Source organism: Momordica charantia (assembly GCF_013281855.1).
Source record: "Momordica charantia cultivar OHB3-1 chromosome 9 unlocalized genomic scaffold, Mcharantia_2.0 BLBB01000009.1, whole genome shotgun sequence".
Classification (NCBI taxonomy): Eukaryota; Viridiplantae; Streptophyta; class Magnoliopsida; order Cucurbitales; family Cucurbitaceae; genus Momordica; species Momordica charantia.
The window spans coordinates 15,024,443-15,042,580 of NW_028275167.1; the positions used below are offsets into that span (position 1 = coordinate 15,024,443).

Sequence of the window (18,138 nt, forward strand, 5' to 3'; positions counted from 1 at the left end):
GGTGGGTTACGCATAACGGGTTAGATTAGATGTGGGTTGATGCCAAAAGTGCCCGAACGCTACTTTCGACAAGAAAATCGCGCCCAGACTCGAACAATAGCCACCACCAAAGTTTCCTGCTGCTGGCCGGCCACTAGAGACGCGCTTCATGCAGCCGGAATCGAATAAACCGCCGGTAATACTCGAAATTCGTCGAAGCCGAACGCCGCGAACACTGCCTGGGTTTCGCACCGCTGCACCGAGCTTCACCGTCGCTGCTGTTCCGCGGAGGAGACGCTGCCGCCATGTGCCGCCGCTCTTACGAACAGAAGCTGTGCGCGCGAACTGCTAACCGGACAAAGAAGGCGCTGACGAGGAAGGGTAGTCGACGAAGAAGAAGAAGGAACGATGTGGGCGGGGTTGGGGGGGTACGGCGGCTGAAAATGGGGAAGAGGAAAGGATGATTTTGATTCTTTTCCCTGGGGTTTCTTTTATTTTTTTCCCCCTTTGTTTTAAAACCAAACCAACCCAACTAAAAGCCCAGCATAAACAAACCCAAAAGAAAAACCTATCCCAACCTGAGATAAAACCAATCACACGAAATCCGATATACATACATTTAACTAAAATTAATTTAACATTAAATGAAAATCTCCTAATTCGAGACTAACTAACCTGAAGGACTCGGGGCGTTACAGACTCCCCTCCTTCAAAAACTTTCGTCTCCGAAAGTTGATTGTTCTAACAGTTCAGGGTATCTCGCCTTAATGTCGTCCTCCCGTTCCCAAGTAGCTTCTTCCACTTGGTGGTTTCTCCACAAAACCTTAACCAAGTGAATCGTTCGATTCCTGAACAACTTGGTTTCATTTGCAAAAATTTTGACAGGTACCTCTTCATAGCACAAAGACTCATCTAGTTGTAATGGTTCAGGATCCAAAACGTGTGAAGGGTCATGAATGTACTTTCTCAGCATGGACACGTGAAACACATTGTGAACTGCAGCCAACGATGGTGGCAAAGCCAACCTATACGCGACTGGGCCAATAAATTCCAAAATCTCAAAAGGCCCAATGAACCTTGCACTGAGCTTTCCCTTCTTTCCAAAACGTAAAATTCCCTTCACGGGTGCCACACGAAGAAACACCCGCTCACCAATCACGAACTCGAGTTCCTTACGCCTGATGTCTGCATGACTCTTCTGACGGCTATGAGCAATTTGCATCCTTCCCCTGATCTTTTGAATGACACTGTTAGTCACCTACACCAAATTCGGTCCCAAAAGGAGTCTTTCTCCGACTTCGTCCCAATTAACTGGAGACCGACACTTCTTCCCATAAAGTGCCTCGTATGGAGCCATTCCAATCGTGGCCTGAAAACTGTTATTATAAGCGAACTCTACTAGGTAGAGATACTTGTCCCAACTACCACCAAAGTCTAACATGCAAGCTCTAAGCATGTTCTCTAAGACCTGGTTCAAACGCTCCGTTTGACCATCCATTTCGGGATGAAACGCAGTGCTAAAATCCAACTTAGTGCCAAGGGACTTGTGTAAACTTCGCCAAAAAGTCGAGGTGAAACGCGGGTCGCGATCGGACACTATGGATACAGGTATACCATGGAGCCTGACAATTTCCTGTAAATATAGCTCCGCCCACTTTTCTACTGTATACGTGACCTTGCCGGGAATAAAATGAGCGGACTTGGTCAAGCGATCTACAACTACCCATATCACAGTAAATCCCTTAACCGTCCTTGGTAGTCCTGTAATGAAGTCCATAGCCACATCGTCCCACTTCCAAATTAGTATGCTCAAAGGTTGCAGCAATCCAACAGGTCTCTGTCTTGAAGCCTTTACCTTATGGCATATCAAACACTTGCTAACAAACTGAGCTATTTCCCTTTTCATGTTATGCCACCAATAATGTCTCTTGAGGTCTTGATACATCTTGGTGCTTCCTGGATGAACCGAGAATGGAGCATTGTGTGCCTCTCCCAGTAAATCCTTCCTCAAAGGATAATCTTTTGGCACACACAACCTTCCGCGAAAAAGCAAGGCTGCCTCACCTGAAAGAGTGAGATCACCGTGGCCCACCATACTAAAGCCTTCGGCCAAACTAGGATCTTCCTTTTGAGCAACAATGATCCTCTGTCTCAGGCTAGGTTCCACTGAGAGTCGGACCAACAACGCTGAAACATCATCCACTGTCAGCTCCACCTCCGATCGTTCCAACTCGCTGTGCATTGGACTGCAGGCCGCTACTAAAGATACCACACTTGCCGCCTTTTTACTAAGAGCATCGGCCACAACGTTCACTTTACCCGGATGGTAACTAATCTCACAATCATAGTCCTTCACCAACTCTAGCCACCGTCTCTGTCTTAAGTTAAGCTCCTTCTGAGTGAAAAGGTACTTCAAACTCTGATGATCAGTGAAGACCTGAATTCTCTCTCCGTATAGGTAGGCCAATAGATTGTAAAGTCATCAAGGCCTTGGGTAAAAATGGTCGAGGGTCGATGCAGCAGTGTCGGGGCTCTGGGTAAAAATGGTCAGGGGCCGACACTACTCGAAAGAGTTAACTTTGGAAAGCTAGTATAGCTGTGATGAGCGTAGAGGTGCTTGAGATGTTAGGGAGCCTCGAGGTTGGTAGTTGAATCGTTCATGGTTGTGGTTATCGCCAGATCTTATAGAGCGTGTCTATGTTTGATTGTATAATGTGATGAAGAGCATGACTATGAATGTTTCATGATTTTTGAGCATGATGTTTGTGTGTTGTTGGTGAGGGCTACTTACGGAGTATATTTTTATATACTCACCCCCCCTACAATTATTGTTTCAGGCGGAGATTTCGTTGACGACCATGGTGATGACGTGGGGGAGACATGACGAGCGAGGACCATAGGCTGCGTAGTTACTTTTGCTTAGCTTAGGTTTAGATGGTTCATACTTTATTACTTGGACAACAAACTACTTGTTCCTATCTGATTAATCGGAGGGTTCCCACTTTTTGTCTACTTTGATTCAGAATAGGTGTTTATTTTAGTTTCTTCCATTCATTGAGTTTGCTTAGTTGGAATAATGAAATTGCTTTATGGAGTTGTCCACGGATGACGATTGATTGATAATCTATAGGATTGATTCTTTGGTGAATTGATGGGAGTTGAAGCTTTATTTTATGTAATTATTTCACAGGGAGTTAGTTATCTCGTGTTTAGAGATAAGGTTAGACAGGTGGTTAGTTAACGTTACCTAGAAGCGTGTAGAACGTTCTGGGGCGTTACAGTTGGTATCAGAGCAAGATGTGGTTCGGGGACGAACCAAGGTGGAAGCTGGTGGGCATGTGACGCCCGAGAGGAGGGGTACATGAATGAACCGATACCACATCCGAATGAGAGGGATCCTGAGATTATTGAAGAATGGTCAATAAAGGGTTAAAAAGAATTGATAGTCACTACCTATACCAACAAGGTGCGCCTTCCTTTTCGGTGGCTCAATCGTAAGAACTCCAAAGTTAAGCGTGCTTGGCTTCGGTTACATGATAATGTTTAATTTATCAGATTTTGGACAATGCAATGCTATGAATTCAACAACAAATTGATTGAATAAAACTTTATTGAATATAGATTTGTTTTTACATAAATACAAACTAGTTTAGGGCAAGATACAAACTACTAAGATCGAGGGGATTAGGGTTCTTGGCCTTTTGGTTGATTTATCATAGTTTTTTTTTTTTTAATTCTAATAATTATAAACCGACTCTCCATTTTTTTTTTGTCACCATTCAAATAAACTAATGTTGATTTTCTATTATGTTTTTGATGTATTTAATTTTTCTTATATTTTAATATTGTTCAGATCTTATATGTTTATGTTAATGTTTATATATATATATATATATGGTATATTTTTCTTGTTTTCTTCTTTTGCTTTTATTTTTTAGTACTACATATCATAAAATAACTATGATAAAAAAAACACACACACATTACTACGAATAAATTGAAATTGTAAGTTTTTTTTTTTTAATATTTGAATCAAGACATTTGCAATTTTTTTTTAGTTTAGTTTCTAAAATAAATGTGACATTGACAAGTTTTAATTTTTGTTAGGTTGATTTCATTAAATTATTTAGGTTTGATATGGTTAAAATTACTAATTTATATTAAAATATTTTATTATTAATAATATAATACTCTATCAAATATATTCATGGCATAATAGTAAAATGTTATACTTTCTTTTCATTTCTCGTGAAGAAACAAACAATAAATTTTAATTTCAATGATTTAGAATCATTATGGTTCCAAACGCAATTAAGAATTTGAAATCATTTCCATCATTTAAAATCATGGAATTCGAAATCTAATTCCCGATGTCAAACGAAGCGTTAATCAAACCAAACATCTCTCTTTCTCTCTATTTTTTTAGGAGGGTTTTCGGAGCATAAATATCAGAGTTAATTATCTCACAACTTTTTTATAGATGATTTATCAAAGTTAATTTTTTGTACTTACAGAAATATGGTACCGACTGCTACTTCATATTATAAGGCCACACTGAGATTATTTACTGGCTTGTCAGATCCTTTTAATAATATCGTCATCATTTATAAGCAGCACGTAACTAATTTAAATGTGCTTTGCTTTGGTCATTGTTGGGATTGGTGGAAGCAAAACGATGTCGGATCGAGCTAGGGAAGAGTTGGGATCGAGCTAGGACGCGTCGGGGTCGAAGCGGGGATGAAAAATAGGAAAGCGGAGCGCTGCAGGCCATTCGGGCCGAGGAGGCAGCGCTGCGGCGTTGTCCAGATGGGGGAGGCGCGGACGGTTTTCCGTTCGTAGTGCCATGGCGCCGAGGACAGCGCCATGGTGCTGTGTCGACTTTATAAAAGCGCAGTTTTTCTGTTTTAGAGTTATTCCAGCCGTTTTTCAGAGAGTTTCGTGGCAGATTGAAGGGAAAGGCTCGGGCACTGGCAGAAACATTGGGATCGATCAAGATCAGCATATTCGGGGTAATTAGATCTTGATTCTTGTGAGTTTTTCATTCCTATTCCTAAGTATTAATTGTGTAAAATACTTAGAAGCTATGGGGCTTTTGTTGAGATCTCTAGGGGATATTTTGGGTAATATTATTGTATCCAATCCTTAACAATATTAGTGAATTATCCATGTCTGTGTGGAAGACTGGACGTAGCCCTTAGTGGTGAACCAGTATAATTTGTTGTGTCGTATTCTTGTTCTTTACTGTTTTTTTCATATTTGCATATTCTTGGTTGTGTTGGATATTTTATGTGGAATGGAAAATTATTACTACAAAATTCTAGACATTCAGCGACGAAAATTTTTCGTCGCTGAAGCCTAAATTTCGTCGCTGACGGTTTTCAGCGACGAAACGGACTACGTCGCTAGTTTCGTCGCTGATTCCGTGTCGCTCAACGTTATTAGTTCATAATAGATGGTCTTAAGCATAAGTTAGATTATTATGATCAACATATCACATAAGCTAAAGAGTTAAATGGAAAATACATGAAATTTGAAAATTTATAGGTCTAATTTTTTCATTTGTGAAAGTTGATTTTCACCCTTGAAAGTTCAAGGATGGTACCATGGTGGTTTTTATACTTTGTTAATATTTAAATTTACCAAACATTTTAGTTCATATTTATCAACCAATAATCAACGGATACTATTTTTAGAATGATTGTTTCACTTGACCTATCACAGAATACAACATAATAAATACGAAGAAATTTAGAGATGAACTAATCTAATGAAAACAGAAGAGTTTTAATGATTTTATTCTTTTAAAATATTTAATTTGTTGCTTTAAATTCCTACCAACTCAACACAATTCTAGGTGAGAAATTTTGAAATAAAGACCCAGGGGCAAAATGTGTCAAAGAAAATGAAATTCCTTACTTGCTAGAAGTTAGATTTACCAAAATCAATTTTATGAGTTTTCGCTAATTCTAATATTGAACCAAACATTGCAACATTGGCTTGAGATTAGGTTTTGAGAAGAGAAATTAAATTTAAATCAATATTTTTTTTTCGTATAATGAAACACAAAATCAAACTAAACTTTACAACAAAATTGAGCGATGTTTATGAACACAGTAAATAACAACAATGATCTAAATAGCATGAGAAAAACAGAGATCGAGCTTACGAATTGGATCAGGAGACGGCAAAGAAAAACAATCAAATGCTTCTCAATCCCTCGAAGGGATATGACTACATATTCCCTCTTTTGCTTTTGAAAAACACCCAAACAAAAATTGCAAGTTCAACAAACAAAACAAAACGGAATAAAAAGGGAGTTAAAAGCCACATTCATATCAAGATTAACCCAACCTTCTTTAGCATAAACACATGCAAAGTTTCTATTCATGGCGGCGACAATACTGAAAGCGACGGCGACGATGGATGGCAGAGAAAGTGACGACACCGACGGTAGAGGGAGGCGGTCGCAGCAGCAATAAAGATCTGAAGAAATGGGGGAGGGGGGAAGGCGCGGCAGCAACGGAGGGAGAAAAGAAAACTTGGGGAAGAAATATAGGACAGAGGGGGCGCGGCAGAGATGGAGGGAGAAAAGAGAAAAGGAGAAAAGAAAATTGGGGAAGAAAGGAGGAGGGGCGGATAGAGGAGGCACGGTAGGGATGGAGGGAGAAAAGAGAAAAGGAGAAAAGAAAATTGGGGAAGAAAGGAAGAGGGTGGATTTAGGTCGAGGGGCTAAGCGACGAAATTAATTTCGTAGCTTAGCCTCACGACGTCGTTTTGCCAGCGCGTTTTAAGTTAAGCGCTGGCAAACGGTGTCGTAAACACGTTTCGTCGCTTTTTTCAGCGACGAAAACGCATTTCGTCACTGTTAAAAGCGACGATTCTTGTTTTCGTCGCTACATACGCGACGAAACGCATTTCCGTCGCTGAAGGGCAGAATTGTTGTAGTATATTCAGGTCAATAATTTTTCAACCGTCATGCTTATTGATTTTGAAGACAAGGAAATTGGACTATATGGATGAGGAAAGGTCCAAAACATAAGTGTAAAATAGAAATTGGCTTGATGCAACTATGGCTGAAGCTCAGGCTAGTTTTAGCTTCGGCTTATAAATAGATTTTTTAGACATCCACCCATATGATTTCTGGAAATTCCACACCACTGGGGATATATGTCATTTGACTCTAGAGCGACTTAAATTCTCTACATATCTCCTCAGCTTCCTCGATATATGAATCCATTCAGCAAACAACTTTAATTGTAAGTTGTTTACGGCCGGTTTATAATTATTTTTGTTTTTGGTTTTTGGTTTTTCTTTTTAGGACCGTTTCATAATATTTTGTTCTTGTCCACGTGCCCCATGCTACTCGGGTCAGAGCGTAAGCTAGTGATGCTTTCGGCTACTGGACTCTCGCCATCTAGGGTGCAGCACTCCACCGCTTCGCCTAGTAGCACGACGCTTGTATTGCTCTCCCACAACCCCGTTTTCACGGTTTAGGCTGCTCCCATTTCGCTCGCCGCTACTACGGGAATCACTTTTGCTTTCTTTTCCTCTGGCTACTAAGATGTTTCAGTTCGCCAGGTTGTCTCTTGACTGCCCATGGATTCCGTAGTTTTTTGTTTTTCGTTTTTCGTTTTTCGTTTTTCGTTTTTCAAAAACAGGATTCTTTGATCAGCAACTCAATTTTCTGTTTTTTGTATTTCAAAAACCATTTTGAAATTCAATGAAAATTAAAAAAAAAAAAGAAAGGTAGTTTTCAAAAACAAGTTTTTGTTTTCAAAATATGATATTTTTCCTCCAATACTCAACTTTTTTTTCTCATATTTATCTTTAAAGAATTTATTTTTCGCTCTAATTTTTTTTATTTCTAAATTTCTGTCTACAAACTTTATTTTTCTCCCTCTAAAATTTTCATATCTTGAATGTTTATTGTTATTTGTCTCTCCAAATTTTTCTCTATTTTTCTTTTTTTTTTTTCTAATAGACCAGTTTCATTTCTCTCTCTAAAAATTTAATATTTTTCCTAACTTTTTTATCTCTAAAATTTCATCTTTTATAACTTTTATTTATTTTCGTAATCTATTTTTTCCTCTAAAAATTAAATTTTATTTTCTTGTTCAATTTTCTTTCCCTGTAACTTTTATATATCTGTGTATTTATTTATTTTCTCTAAAAAATATATTTTGAATCTTATTTTTATCTCTAAATTTGTTTCCACTATAATTTTTCTCTTTCTTTATATTTTTTTTTTATAAAACAGAAAACCAAAAACCAAAAACTAAAAACAAGAAAAACCAAAAACCAAAAACTAAAATTGTTATCAAACTGGCCCTTAGTTTGTGGTTTTTGGTTTTATGTTTGTAAAAAACAAAAACCATATATGTTTGATAACCATTTTTTGTTTTTTTTTGTTTTTTTTTAAACAGAAAACAAAACATGTTTGGTTACCATTTTTAGTTTTCTATTTTTAAAAAGTTAGAAAATTGAAAATACATATTAGAGAGAGAAAATTCTATGTATAGTAGAGATGACAATGGTGTGGGTGCAAGTGAGGATGCTCTCCCCCATTATAGTGCTAGTGAAAATTTTTAGTCTGTGTCTCCACCTTGTTCTTCGGTCCGAAAGATGCTCTCGAGAAAAATTATCAGTTTTATAATTGTTTTTAATTATTTTTAGAATTTAAGTATAAAAAGTGTAATAAATATATATTAATTATTTAAAAAATGGAATCGGGGTCGAGACATGCATTTCCTATTTTTGGGCCTGACCTGCAGGAATTTTTGTCATCCCCCAATGTAGATACATGACAATACAAGTTTAGGGAGATAAATAAAAAGATTTAGAAAAAATAAAATAGTTAAAGAAAAGTTAAAGACAAAAAGAAAAAAAAATTAGAGAAAAAAAGTTAAGAGGATCATCTCTTTCTTTTGGAGAATCGTGAAACTTTCCTCGTGTTGCCATCACTACACAAGTAAAGGTTGGTAATAATAAAGAAAATTTTCACTCACTCCCTTACTTCTCCTCTCAGCTTTCTCTCCTTTTGTTAGGGTGGATGTTGGTGTGGATACCCTCTTGGAGATGCTCACTTGATTGCTCGTGACGAATTGACTCTTGAACAAGCAAGCACAAGCCTACAAGTAACTATTCAAAAATACTTTTTTTTTAGTAGGGGTCAATGGTATAGATGATACCAAAGACAAGATTCAAATAGTAACAAACAATTACGAAATGATATAACACAAAGAATTGAAACAAAGATATAAACAAAGAAACATAAAATTCAAACCTTAAGCCTAATGCTCTTGTTGCTAAAGACTCGGTAACAATATACAACTTGAAGTCAAAGCTAAACAAAGAAAAACTATGCAATAAAAATCAACGAAAACAAAAATAACTTTAAAAGATGTACAAATTCCTACTCGTAGTGCAAACACTCACAAAATATTTTCTTACCAACAAAACAATAACCTTTGTGGCAAGAGGAGTGACTTTGGGTGAGGGATGCGTTCTGTATACGACTCGGATTGGGCTCAAATTAGTGGTAAACTGAAGTACAAGGGGTGTAATAACGTATGTGGGCTGCCAAAAGGTTTTGAGAACGTCGGAGGGGGTTGCTCTCTCAAAGAAGTCTGGGGCTGCACAGAAAAAGGCTCTCTCAGGTGGCACAATGGACTAGGTTGCTGTCCTCCTTCTTTTGGGCGGTCCAAAGTTAACAAAATAATTCAAAAATATTTTAAGATTAGAGAATAAACAATATTAGGATTACTTGACAAAAAGAAACGGATTTGGATAAGATTTGATGGCCCAAATATTTTCTCCAAAATTATCCAGCTTCAAATATGGAAAGTTTTCTGCCTTGACACCTTCTCTTCTAACACCGATAACTTTCACTGCAGACCTCGAATAACTGTAATCGTTATGTCCCTGGAAATCTCTTTCAAAGATCTTCAATTTGGCATCTGATTTGACTATAAACAATAAAAAGGTCAGAGAGATATAAATTGTCGAAGTTGGGACTTTGTTCTCTCGGCTGCCGCAGGATTTTCCAGAAAATAGTGTCCCGAAAAACTCAATAACTTTCAAACCACTGATCAAAAATTATCGATTCTAGGCTCTCTGGAAAGATAACTCAGACATCTTTCGAATGATATTGATTCCACTCAATTTAGACTTTCGTGCAAAATGTTATGGATTTTTTAATTCAGCTCTCGGTTTTGTGCTCGCTACAGGTTTCTCTCAAATTCTGGGGTTCAAAGAAAAATTGATAACTTTGGCTATGGAGCTCGGATTAAAGTGAAACTTGGCTTGTTGGAAAGCTTTTGAGGTGCTGAACACAAACAAATAAGTTTTATACACTTTAAAAAAATTTCAAAATCAAAATTCTTATGCATGAATGACAGATCAAAAGGCATGCGGAAGACAAGAACAATGGATGATTTTTTTTTTTGTAAATTTTTTTAATAAGGGAAAGTAAAGACAAGGCAATAAATTTAAAGACAGAAAAATAACATATATCTCAGTCTACATCCTAAGCTATGATACCAAATGATGCGTGACAACTCAAGCATATTGGACTACTCGAGCCACAAGCAACTCGAATCCGATCGTATAGATGGTTTCAACCTGAAAGACTAAGAGTTAGAGGAATTACCTTTGCAGTCAATTACCTTAAGCAGATAGAATACTCACTATACTCAAAGTCGGAAACACTCAACGAGTTTGGTGACTAACCAACCAAGCATGCTCCGAGTGTAAAAATATGGATTCCTAAGTTCAACCATACAAAGGAAATGATATTTTTTGGAGGTGTGAGGGGGGGGGGGGGGGTTTGCACACGGCAATGGTGAATGCAATTACTGAGAAACAATGGAAAATTCTCAAATATTGCAAAACATAATTTGATACAATGAGATAGAATGCAATAGAAACAAAGACACAGGGAATGCATTACTTACTGTTTACGGTCAAAGCGAACCATTTCATTCCGAATTCTTTAATGCCGAGTGAAGCAAATCTCCCCAAGTAGGATTCCAACCTACGACCACTCGGTTAACAGCCGACTGCTCTACCACGAAGCTACTGAGAAACAATGGAAAATTAGGTCTCGTAGAATTCAATTCCCATTCTCAACCACGACCAATATGAGCTCGAGGTTTCATTCGTAACTCCCGAAACTTTTGCGTAGTGGCTCCATTCCATGCCCCATTTCATAGAGAACCTCAAAGTGGTTCTATTTCATTATATTTCATCCATATCCCAATTCCATTCATTTTTTATCCAAGTGGTATCATTGAGATAAGAGATATTGTTTCTAGTCTATCTGTTTCTATTTCCATATATATGGAAAGTTAAAAGATCATCATATAATAATCAAAAAATTGCAATAGAAAAGTAAAGAGAGGTTTGTGATGATTTTTAAATCTTTTATACTAGGTAATCCTAGTATCCTTATGCATGAAAGTAACCAATTCAGTTGTTGTGGTCGACTCTATTATGGATTTCTGACCACAATCTCTATAGGGCTCCCTTATCTCTTCCTTCTTCGAGCTTGGGTTATGGAAGATGGAATCGAGAAGAAAGTATCAATAACCACAAGTTTTATTACGGGACAACTCATGATGTTCATATCGATCTATTATGCGCCTCTGCATCTAGCATTGGGTATACCTCATGCAATAATTGTCCTAGCTCTACCATATCTTTTGTTTCATTTCTTCTAAAACAATCATAAACACTTTTTTATTATGGATCTACTACCAGAAATTCAATGCTTAATCTTAGCATTCAATGTGTATTTCTGAATAATCTCATTTTTCAATTATTCAACCATTTATTTTACCTAGTTCAATCTTAGTCACATTAGTCAAAATTTCTATCTTTGGATGCAACATCAAGATGTTATTTGTAAGAAGTAGTTTTGTTGGTTGGTTAACTAGTCACGTTTTATTCATGAAATGGGTTGGGTTGATATTAGTTCGGATACAACAAAATAATTCAATTAGATCTATAAGTACCTTGTGTCAGAATTGAGAAATTTTATGGCTCGAATCTTTAGTATTCTCTTATTTATTACCTATGTCTACTATTTAGACAGAATACCGTCGCCAATTGTTACTAAGAAACGGAAAGAAACAGAGGAAACAGAGGAAAGGGGGAAAGCGAGGAAGAAACAGATGTAGAAATAGAAACCACTCCCAAAACGAAGGCGATTAAATAGGAACAAGAGGAATCTACCGAAGAAGATACTTCTCCTTCCCTTTTTTCGGAAGAAACAGAGCTGGACAAAATCGATAAAACGGAAGAGATCCGAGTGAATGTTAAGTAAAAAACAAAGGATGTATTCCACTTTAAAATGACACGCAATCAAAATATAAAAACATCTGTTTATGAAACTTCTTACCCTACGGATGGAAATAAAGAAAACTCGAAATTAGAAATAGATAAAAAAGAAAAATCTCTCTTTTGAAAAACCTCTGTGACTATTCTTTTCGATTATAAACGATGGAATCGTTTCGATGTATAAAAAATGAGAAATTTTAAAAAGCTATTATAAATGAAATATCACAATATTTTTTTTATACATGTAAAAGTGACGAAAAAGAGAGAATAGTTTTTACAGATCTGCCTAGTGTATCAACTTTTTTGAAATGATAGAAAAAAAGATATATTTGTTCACAACTGAAAAACTGTATTATGATGAATTGGATAATTCTTGGAATTATATCAATGAACAAAAAAGAACAAAATTAACCCAAAAATTTATAAATAGAATTCAAGTTCTAGGATAAAGGATCCCTCACTCTAGCTTGAGATTTACTATAAAAAAAGACTCAATTATGTAATTGATTAAACTAAAAAATACTACTTACTAAAAGCATACGATCATTTTTTGAACGGACCTTACCGAAGATGAATACATTTTTTTTTTCATTTTCAATGATAAATGAAACTTCTACAATAAATGATAGTGAGAACGTTTGGACAAATAAGATTCATGCTATCTTTCTTAATACTAATTACCCCAAAATTGAAGATAAAATTGTGTCCCAAGATTGAATAAAATTTTTAAAATTTTTATTCGATACAGTTATAACTTCTTACAATGCTAGAGCAAGTCATCAAGACTCGATTTGAAAAAGAGAAAATAGTAAAAAAGTTCCTCGATGGTCATACAAATTAATCAACGAGTTAGAACCATAGTAAGGAGAAAACGAAGAAAGTATGGCGGAGGATCATGAAATTCGTTCACGAAAAGTCAAATGTGTCGTAATTTTTACTGATAACCTCGAAACTAGTGATACGTATGCTAATACCAAAGATACTAATAATCATGATCAAACAGACGAAGTTGCTTTGATACGGTATTCACAACAATCGGATTTTTGTCGAGACATAATCAAAGGCTCTATGCATGTGCAAAGAAATAAAACAGTTACTTGGAAACTATTTCAAGCAAATGCCCATTATTCTTCTTCTTCTTCTCCTTTTTTTTGGGTAAATTGCATAAACCACCCCAGAAGTATGATAGTGTTGTTGCAATTATACCCCTAAACTTTCAATTGTAAAAATTAGACCCTCAAACTTTCATAAAAAGGAAAAATTAAACCCTAAGCTTTGAAAAGTAAAAATTAAACCCTTAATCTTTCCATAAAATTGCACCAAAAATAAAAATTAAATCCTAATTTTTTTTAAACTGAATCTATGAAATTGGAAGCCATCGATGGTGTTGGTTGGAAATTGGAAGCTCTCCTATATTGCGTAGATCAAATCCCCACCACTACAGTCAGATTTGGAAGCTCTCAAGTATTTAAATTAATTTGTTGAAAACCTCGTTTGCGTGGGGATGCTAGAGCTTCTGTTCATCAGGAGACAGAGTCTCAGATATTTCATCTAATACAATATATTTGACGCTTGAAAAATGTCAGAGAGAAAATCAAACTTTTGCGTGAAATTTGGGTTTCGAAAAACATTCTTAGAAGGCCAAAGGTTTTGGCTGGAGTAGGTCGGAGGGTGCGTCGATTAGAGTTGTCGAGCGGTTGATCGAAGATAGATGATTGGTAGATCAAACGACGTCGTCGGTTGAGATGTTGAGGAACCAAACAGAGAACCAGCCGCCATGGGATTGGAGCTTGGAAGGTGGAGATGGCGGAGAAGCTTCTAGGCTTGGACGGGGACCAAAGATGTGGGGAAGAAGAGAAGGAAGAAACATGATTTAGGAATTTAGGCTGCTGGAAAAGAATGGTGATGTTAAAAGAGAATTTGCATAATGGAGGAAGAAATTTATTTTGTCAACTCGTGGATTCTTCATTTGGTTGTCAAATTCAACAATTGAAATGAGAGGATGATCGACTTTTAGTGAAATGAAAATTCAATGAACATGAAGAAAATTTTCGCTGTGAAATTCTAAAATAGATCCAATTTTTAAAAATTTTAAGGTTTAATTTTTACAATAAAAAAATTTAGAGGTTGTAATTTTATCATTTGTGAAGGTTCGAGGGTTAATTTTTACTTTTGAAAATTTAGGGGTTTAATTTTTTCTTTCATAAAAGTTCAAAGGGTTTAACTTTTACAATTGAAACTGTAGAGGTGTAATTGTAACACTTACTTTAGTTTAAGGATGGTTTATGCAGTTTACCCCTTTTTTTTTACGGCCTACATAAATCTTTTTTGTTTTCTTTTGATATTCCCCCAACTATGAAAATTATTTTTAGAACTGGATATGGAAAAACACATAATTTACTGTTTTGAATAATACACAGGAAAAAACAAGCTAAAATCATAAAAAAGAGCTGGACATGAGAGAAAAGCAGAAAGATAGGAAAAAGCAAGTATAGAAATAGTGGAAGCCTGTGACAGTATTCTATTTGCTCAAGTAATAAGAAGTTTTTTTTTGTCAGTAACCAAATCTATTATTCGAAAATATATTGTTTTACCCTCATTAATAATAGCTAAAAATATTATTATCGGTATGCTATTATTTCAATTTATTTCCTTTTGGTTCCGTGACACACATCGTTACAATCTCCTAATAAACATTTAATAAAAAATGACAAAAAACATTATTTTTGTTTTTTAACAGTTTAACGAATGGAAGCTGACTTCCTTTTGGTTATCCCCCAACCAACTTCCGTTTTTTGAACCCATGTTAATAAAAGACTCGAAAAAAAAATGAAAAAGTTGAAAAATAAGCTTTTTATGATTCTAAGAGTTTTAAAAGATAGAACAAACGTGTCTCTAAATATCTCAAAAGAAACACAAAAAAAAGGTCATACAAAAATTTTATTTATAAAACAAATAATAAAAGAACTTTCACAAAGAAACCCAATTCAAGTATTTGAATTGAAAGAAATACACGTGTTGAATGAAGCTAAACAAGAAAAAAAATTGATAAATAAGTAATCGAATGATCCATGGCTCATCCATTCTAATTGGATCTATGGATTGGACAAATTTTTCGTCCAGAAAAAATAGAATGAAAGATCTGACTGATGGAACAAACAATCGTATGATCCATGGCTCATCCATTCTAATTGGATCTATGGATTGGACAAATTTTTCATCCAAAAAAAATAGAATGAAAGATCTGACTGATGGAACAAACAATCGAATGATCCATGGCTCATCCATTCTAATTGGATCTATGGATTGGACAAATTTTTCATCCAGAAAAAATAGAATGAAAGATCTGACCGATGGAACAAATAGAATACTAAAAAAAATTGAAAAAATAAGGAAAGACACGAAAAAATAGTTTATAAACACATAAATAAATATTAGTCGGAACAAAATAAGTTCTTACGATAAAAAATTAGAATCTCACAAAAATATGTTAAAGATATTAAAAAAAAATGTACGATTAATTCGTAAATCGCACCATTTTCTAAATTTTTTTCGTTGAAAACATATACGTAGATATCTTTCAATGGTTAATATCCCGAGGATTAATGTTCAACTTTTTATTGAATCAATAAAAAAAATACTAAATCCAGTTCAAATAATGAAACAAATCGGGAAGGAATTGATAAAACTAATCAAAGTATAATTCACTTTATTTATTATTTCAACTATAAAAAAAGTCACTATCCAATATTAGTAATAAGAATGGAAAGATTTTCTGGGACCTATCATATTTGTCGCAAGCATATTTATTTTACAAATTATCACAAATACGAATTATTAACTTATCTAAGTTAAGACCTGTCTTTCAATATCACAGAACATCTCTTTTTCTTAAGAATGAAATACAGGAATATTTTGTTGAAGTTCTTGGAGCACAAGAAATAGTACATTCAAACAAAAGATTCTTCAAAATTATGGAATGAATCAATGGAAAAGCGGGTTAAGGAGTCATTATAATTATGATTTATATCTAATTAGAGCGTCCAAATTACTGCAAAAAAATAGCGAAATAGAGTCAATCAAAATCGTATGGCCAATAATAAAGATTTTAACCAACATTATTCATATGAAAAAAACCGATTAATCCAATATTAGTAATAAGAATGGAAAGATTTTTTGGGACCTATCATATTTGTCGCAAGCATATTTATTTTACAAATTATCACAAACACGAATTATTAACTTATCTAAGTTAAGACCTGTCTTTCAATATCACAGAACATCTCTTTTTCTTAAGAATGAAATACAGGAATATTTTGTTGAAGTTCTTGGAGCACAAGAAATAGTACATTCAAACAAAAGATTCTTCAAAATTATGGAATGAATCAATGGAAAAGCGGGTTAAGGAGTCATTATAATTATGATTTATATCTAATTAGAGCGTCCAAATTACTGCAAAAAAATAGTGAAATAGAGTCAATCAAAATCGTATGGCCAATAATAAAGATTTTAACCAACATTATTCATATGAAAAAAATCGATTAATTGATTACGACAAACAAAATGATTTTGAACCACACTACTCATTACTCAATTAAAAAGATAAAACATATATATATATATATATATATGATCTTTTATCATATACATCTATTAATTACGAAGATAATAAAGAATCATATAATTATGAATTACCAGTACCAGTAAAAAATAATCAAGAAATTTCTTATAAGTACAACACAGATAAATGAAATTTTTTTTGATATATTGACAGGTATCCTATCAATAATTATCTAGTAGAAGATGAGATTATATATCTAGAAAAAAATCCAAATAGAAAATATTTTGATGGGACAATGCTGTATTTTTGTCTTAAAAATAAAGATGATATGAGCCTGGATCAATATTGAGGCTGACATAAACGATAATAAAATCACTAAAACTCGGATTAAAAATTTTCAAATAATTGAAAAAATCAATAAGAAAGATTTTTTTATCTCAAAATTACTCATGATCAAGAAATCAACCCTCCAACAATAAAAGGAATATTTTTTTATTGGATGAGAATAATGAATGAAAAAATACTAAGTCAGTTCCATATCAAATCTAGTATTTTGGTTCTTTCAATGATTTTTTATACTTTATAATGCATATAAGATTAACCTTTTGAATCATACCAATCAAATCACTTATTTTAAATTTAAATGTAAATCAAATTTTTAGTAAAAATAAAAAATTAATTTTAAAGAAAAGACTCTTCAATCAGAAAATAGAAATAAAGGAGAAAAGGAATATGTGGCTCAAGAAGATCTTGAATGACCTTTCTCAAACCACAAAAAAATATTTTCAAGAAGATTATGCGAGGGCATATGTGAAGAAACGTATAAATAAAAAGCAATACGAGTAAAACACGAAAGCGAAGCTTGATTTCTTCCTAAAAATATATTTTTATTTCCAGTTGAGATGAGATGATTCCTTAAATCAAATAATGATCAATAACATCAAAGTATGTTGTCTCCTGCTTAGACTGATAAATCCTAGAGAAATTGCTATATCCTCTATTCAAAGTAGAGAAATGAGTCTCGATATTCTGATAGTTAAGAAGGATTTTACTTTTACAAAATGAATGAAAAGGGAATATTGATTATCGAACTGGTTCGTTTGTCTGTAAAAAATGATGGACAATTAATTATGTCTCAAACCATAGGTATTTCATTAGCTCATAAGAATAAGTACCAAATTAATCAAGAAAAACACTATCATGATAAGAAGAGTCTTGCTGAATCCATTGCAATACATCAAATAGTACCAACAATCATTATG

At 34.5% G+C, this 18,138-nt stretch overlaps 1 protein-coding gene across 1 annotated transcript; it reads right to left on the reverse strand.

The window, feature by feature from the left end:
• Positions 1 to 688: 688 nt before the first annotated feature.
• LOC111024826 (uncharacterized) lies at positions 689 to 1,201 on the reverse strand. The gene has a single exon (XM_022302624.1). The coding sequence runs from the start codon at positions 1,199 to 1,201 to the stop codon at positions 689 to 691; it is 513 nt and encodes a 170-aa protein (XP_022158316.1).
• Between the last annotated feature and the right edge of the window lie 16,937 nt (positions 1,202 to 18,138).

What these genes read in the sequence shown, in the direction of transcription:
- LOC111024826 (XM_022302624.1), bottom strand. Translation starts at nt 1,201, where the DNA reads ATGCAAATTGCTCATAGCCGTCAGAAGAGTCATGCAGACATCAGGCGT.